General features: G+C 27.9%; 1 protein-coding gene across 1 annotated transcript; it reads right to left on the reverse strand.

Moving 5' to 3' along the window:
* Positions 1–506: 506 nt before the first annotated feature.
* On the reverse strand, positions 507–3,715 carry LOC131599089 (uncharacterized methyltransferase At2g41040, chloroplastic-like). Its single transcript, XM_058871575.1, has 8 exons — positions 3,401–3,715; positions 2,461–2,567; positions 2,231–2,371; positions 1,963–2,044; positions 1,619–1,812; positions 1,383–1,494; positions 1,130–1,234; positions 507–799 (listed from the first exon to the last, which is right to left on the reverse strand). The coding sequence occupies exons 1-8, from the start codon at positions 3,569–3,571 to the stop codon at positions 671–673; spliced, it is 1,041 nt and encodes a 346-aa protein (XP_058727558.1). The 5' UTR covers positions 3,572–3,715; the 3' UTR covers positions 507–670.
* Positions 3,716–6,230: the final 2,515 nt, after the last annotated feature.

Below are 6,230 nucleotides of genomic sequence, written 5' to 3' on the forward strand. Positions count from 1 at the left end.
ATCCGATAAAATATATATTTTTGATGAAAAATCAGATAAAAATGCTAAATTGCCAGTAAAATTACATAATTTAAAATTTTTGCTAGTTGACTCAAAAATTCTATAAGACGTCGTGTTATTTGAAAAAGTTAAAATGTTACGAATAAAAAGTGGAATTGTTTTTACTTTTTAATATACTTTGACAATAAAAAGTGGAAGTAGCAAATAAAAATCACGGAAAACTTATAGCGTTTTACGAATGTCTAATACTTTGATAATATGCATCATCTCTTCTCACTTTTTATCCATTTATAAAAACTTAAAATTAACTTATTGCATTTTGCTGATTGCAAATAAATTAATTAAAATGTTTGATAAAATTAAGATTCAATTACTTCATAAATGTAAAACTATATGTCCAAAAATATTTGGATGAGATGATAAAAGTCTCTTCCAACTTATTCAGAAGTCATGAATTCAAACTTAACCGTGAGCACAAACTAGAGTTAAATCTCTAGAAGAGGAGCTTTAATGACAATTGTGATCCTCCCCAGCAGAGGGAGATTTTTTCATCTTTTCATTTGTGGTATATTTACAATTTTTTTACTGATAAACCAAATTATACAACAAATACAGATTTCAACAATACAATGTAGGAGAATCAATGCAATAAATGGATCAAATCCAGTTTTTAAGGCTTCTGAGCTGTAAACATGATAAAAGACTTCTGAACTTTGCATGAGTAATTTGTAAGTCCACATGAAGTGCAAAGGTCTTTGATCTCTTCTTCTGTTAAGAAGCCATAACCTTGAGAATTCCTCTGCAAACAAAAAGACCATTAAATCAACCTTATCAATAGCATATCGCGCAAAATTTAAAAACTCCAAAACATCTACAATGACAATTATTATCATATTCTCATAGTCATATAGTGAGATATATCCTTCAACTTTTTGACCGAATCATCAACATCAATTGTAGAACAGAAATTTTATCTATGGATTTATGAGATAATCGATACTCCAATAAATAATTCACAACAAAATGCAAGGTCAATGAATGAACACTTTCGGATAGCACATGGTAGACAACTCAGATTATTATGACAAAAGATGACAGATGATTAATAAATTAAATATCAAGAGTTTACCTCTCTGAAGGGGCGTACAAACCAAGGAGTTGATGAAGTATAACGAAGAAAAGTGGTTCCGACAAATACTCCACCACTTCTCAGTACACGGGTGATTTCAGCAACCTTTAAGAAGTTTATAATTAGTGCTTGATTAGGTAAAAATTAATCAAATTACACATATAAAGGTAGTTGATCGCATTTAATTTATATAATTCCAATAAAATATTCAAATGTACTGTCGAAATTCCATCAAACAAGACACGTTGCTTACAGCATTGGAGGGTGATGGCCAGCAATGCAAAGCTGCACCAGCATGAACAGCATCAACCGAACTTGATGCGAAGGGAAGCCTGGAAACATCTGCCCTTACAAGGGCAATATTACTGCAAGTAATGAAATGAATCAATATTAAGAACAACCATGTATTCTCGTGCATAGGGGAAAATTTGAATACGATATTCTTTAGCTGCAATAAATTCAGAATCAAGCAGAGGAGGAAAACAATACAGTGTTGAGAGTGATGTGTCTTTCTTAATGAAATCGTTGCATTGGCGAAGCATATTTTCAGAAAAGTCTAGTGCAATGACTCCAGAATAGGTTCCAGATTTGGCAAATTTTCGGGAAAATAGACCGCTCCCACAGCTAACATCGACAACCAGACCACCTTTAGCAGGTTCAAAATACTCTTGAGCCATTCTGAACTGCATTATAAACAAAAGATAAATAACTTAATATATATTGAAATATAAACTCTAAAGAGGGTTTGTTTCGAATAGAGAAAAAGAAGGCAGAAAGAAACAAAAAGAATAACTTTTATGGAATGAATGATTAAAACAGGCGAGAAAACATACCTCTTCATCAGGGCCAGGAAAGCCACTTTGCCTGAAATTTTGACGCCAACCTCTTTCATATAAGAATGAAACAAGAGGACTCCTAAAAAAAGTTCAGACACAATGAGAATTTAAGAACTTTCCTAAATGACCGATATTTCAAATGTTATTCTCATCGTATATATAACTACCATGAAAAAACTTGTATAATATCTTGATATTTTAATGCATGGTGATCTAATGCAACAAAATTGGAGTTAAATAACTGATCTTCTATTTTAATTCTTACCTAAAAAGCTCTGTCCGAACTGGTTGAACTTCCGTGTAATCTTTCAATCCAGAAGTCAGTGTCAGATCCAAATATCCGTCTTTGCTAGTGTACGATTTTTGACATCTCTTACACTTGAAACCAGACCTGTAGATTGCTGATCTGAAGTTCCAAAACAGTCTAGTAAGTTACTATGACACTGAATTTCAGAATTAGACACAGTTTCCCTCATGCATATCAATCCAACTTACAAGTTAAGACCAACAGGACCTTTTCTTATCAATGGTTCGTAGCATATTGGGCACGCAAATAAGTCCACTTGTGTTTCCTTTTCCTGATCCTTATGCGTACTTAAATCCTGAAGCAAAAATTAACAATAGTATAAGTTTGAGTTTTTTGGTTAATGGCCCTAATATGAATTTATATAATCTGTTGAGTTAATCTGCATTGCTGAAATCTTAATATTTTTCAAATAAAATTGTTAATTTTCTTCACGACAATATAGAAAAAGCACCTTAATAATGAAACTAACAAATCCTTAACTCCAAAGAGTCTCTCCATTAAGTATTAATGACAATTGTAAGCTTAATAAGTGGTTAATGCCAAAGTAGTCATTCCGTATCGCAGATAGCGACGTGGAGCGGCCAACCCAAAAAATGAGATATGACCTTCAACCAAGCACGGACACCTCTAAGAATAGGCGTGTCGCGGTGTCCGACACTTGTATAACACCCGTACAGCACGTGTCGGAAAAGTCAGTGCTTCATAGATGGCCTTTATTTGACCAATTTTTGGACAAAATACATACAAGAACAACAAACAGGCCTAAAATTTTTAAGCATTGACTAATTATGAAGGACGGACACCGGAAACACGACACTAAAAATAACACATGGACAACAATAATAATTTGAAAAAATGAATAAATTATGCGTAATAACACTTGTTGGTGTCAGTTTCAGACACCATAAGTGATAACAGAATTTAAACAGCAAACACAATAAAGCGCTAACAGTTAACAGAATTGATAAACTAATCTAAAAATCAATTATATTATGATCATAAACAAAAGCTTAATTAAATGAAAAGAGCAATTAATCAATGGTAATTCGTTAATTCTGAAACTGAAAACTTAAGAAAAATTTGAGTTTAAAGTTAAATAGAAAATGAAAATGAAAAGGAAAACTGTACCGACTCCACGGCAACAGCGGCGGTGGCGCGAATGGTGAACCTTTGGGTTTGAGCACGGAGTAGCCGAGGGCGAAACTGGGATTCGGAAAAGAGGTGAGGGCATTTCGGGAATTGTAATTGATGAAGAGGACGAAGGAAATGAGAAGCAGAAGTAGTAGCAGACGCGGCCATGGTGATTGAATGGAGGATTGGGGCAATCAGGTGACCATATGATCAGTCGGACTCTTGTTTCTTGACCACTGTGTCCCCATGGGAGCCGCAAAAAATCTTGTAATCACCGGATAAATCACCTATTTTATAAAATGTTTTGTTCCAAGACAAACTATTCTTTTACAATATTTATATTTTCCCTCAATTATAAACTTCATTCCCAATTTTATATTAACTAGCGGGATACCCGTGCTATCGCACGGGGTCGTTTGGGTTTAATATTACGTGGATAAGATCTATCTTATAAAGTTATTTCGTATACATTTAAATAATACACATATTAATTGGATGACTATTGAAATAAAAATTAAACATGTAGTATGTTAAATAATAGTTAACGATGTAAGAGCTAATAATACATCCAAATTTTTAGCTCTTTAACTAAAACAATAATTACACGTCGCAATATGTCATTTGTCAGTTTTTAAATTTGTTTTACGGATCATAAACATTCATATAATCACAAATATAAACAAATAATATGTAGCAACCTTTATGCATTGATTAAAGTAATATAACACCACTATACGTATTTGATCCAATATAAAAATACTTAGAACCCGTGTATAAAAATACTTATTTGATCCAACGATGGGTAAAATAATTTTATAAAAATAATTAGTAGATTTTTCTTGTTTATTAAAATATTTGTAACTTGTTTCCGTTTATAAAAATAATTGTATCACCAATATACTTTTCGCATTTATAAAAATATTTTTAACTTATTCACGTTTATAAATATAATTGTATTAATAGTAGACTTTTCCCGTTTATAAAGTTATTTGCAATTTATTTTCGTTTATAAAAATAATTGTATCAACAATAGTTTTTTTTCGTTTATAAAAAAATTTTTATCAACAATAGACTATTTTTGTTTATAAAAATATTTGTAGCTTATTCCCGTTTATAAAAATATTTGTATCAACAATAGACTTATTTTCGTCTATTAACAATATATGTAACTTATTCCCGTTTATTAAATTAGTTGTATCAATAGTTGACTATTCCCGTTTATACAAATAATTGTAATTTATTCCGGTTTATAAAATCAACTGTATCAACATTAGACTTTTACTTTTTTCCGTTTATAAAAATATTTGTAATTTATTCCCTTTTATAAAATCAATTGTATCAACAATAGTTTTTTTCCCGGTTATAAAAATACTTAAAACTTATTCCAGCTTATAAGTATAATTGTACCAATAATATTTTTTTTCTAATTTATTAAAATATTTGTAACTTATTTTCCTTTATTAATATAAGTGTATCAACAATTGTATTTTCCCTTTTATAAAATATTTATAATTTATTTCCGTTTATAAAATAAGTTAACAGTAAACTTTTCTCCGTTTATAAAATATTTGCAACTTATTTGAAAATATTTGTAACCTAATCATTAATTTAAAAATATTTGTATCAACAATAATTTTTTCCCTTTATAAAAATATTTGCATCAAAAATAGATCTTTTTCGTTTATAAAAATGTTTATATCCAAGATACATCTTTTCCCGTATTTAAAAAGAAAGTCGTTTTAAAAAAATTGGATCAACAATATACATTAAAAAATAAAGTAACACTTACTTTTAATTTATGATAAAATAATTTTTTAACTTCTATATTATAAATAATTTAGTTTACAATTTTTATTTTGTTTTAGTATTTTTATAATTTAGAAGATTAAAAAATCTTAAATTTTATAATTTAATAATTGAATGTGGGCAGCAACTATAATTTATAAATTGGTTCATTAATTGAGGCCAAACTTTTTAAAATAGATGGTAATATTTTTAATTTAAACGTGTTTCATATTCTTATTAATTTTCTCATAAAAATTCTCACGTTAAAAAAATATATTTTATTTCGAAAAAAGAATCTCTAATTTTAAATTTGTATAAATGATTAAAACAAAACTAATTTGTAGTATTAAAAACCTAAGGACCAATATATGTTATAAAAATATCACATTAAAATAAATAAGTAATAAATTGTAATTACAATATTAAATGATATTTTAACCTTTATTATAGTTGTTATAATTTAATTGCATTTAAGATCTAAACTATTAAAAATTGAAATTGAAACTTAAAAAATTACATTGAAAATTTGCATTTATTAAATGATAATTTGACCATTATTATATTATTAATTATTTGAATTTGCATTGAAAATTAAGTGATTTATTCATAAATATGGTAATTTACATTTATTATTTTTTTAAAAATGTTATATGGAAAAATTTAAATTTTCTCAATAAATGAATAAAATATTTATTGTAGTAATAAGGGATATGTACAAATATCATAAAGTGATTGATTTATGCATAGAAAAAGTATAACGTGGGAATTTTAAGGTAGAGAAAATAAATCATTTTGAGGAAAAAAAAAAGTTTTAACATATAAAAGTAAGGATTTTGGCAAAATATTAATTAAAATAAAATAAGTATTATATAGATGTGCTAATATAAACAGCGAAGATCTAATTATGAACATTTGATATTATAACAAAATTAAATATTTTGCTTATAAATTTAGAATACAAAATATATAAATTTATTACAATGCATTTAGATATTAAGAAACAAATCTTGATTAAAAAGGTATAGACAAATTACAAAAATAA

This window comes from Vicia villosa, linkage group LG4 (genome assembly GCF_029867415.1).
Source record: "Vicia villosa cultivar HV-30 ecotype Madison, WI linkage group LG4, Vvil1.0, whole genome shotgun sequence".
NCBI lineage: Eukaryota > Viridiplantae > Streptophyta > Magnoliopsida > Fabales > Fabaceae > Vicia > Vicia villosa.

Excerpts from the sequence above, each read along its gene's own strand:
- LOC131599089 (XM_058871575.1), bottom strand. The coding sequence starts at position 3,571 with ATGGCCGCGTCTGCTACTACTTCTGCTTCTCATTTCCTTCGTCCTCTT. Across the intron at positions 1,813-1,962 it reads TTCCTGGCCCTGATGAAGAG|TTCAGAATGGCTCAAGAGTA; the intron begins GTATGTTTTCTC and ends TTTATAATGCAG. Across the intron at positions 800-1,129 it reads TTGTACGCCCCTTCAGAGAG|AGGAATTCTCAAGGTTATGG; the intron begins GTAAACTCTTGA and ends TTTTGTTTGCAG.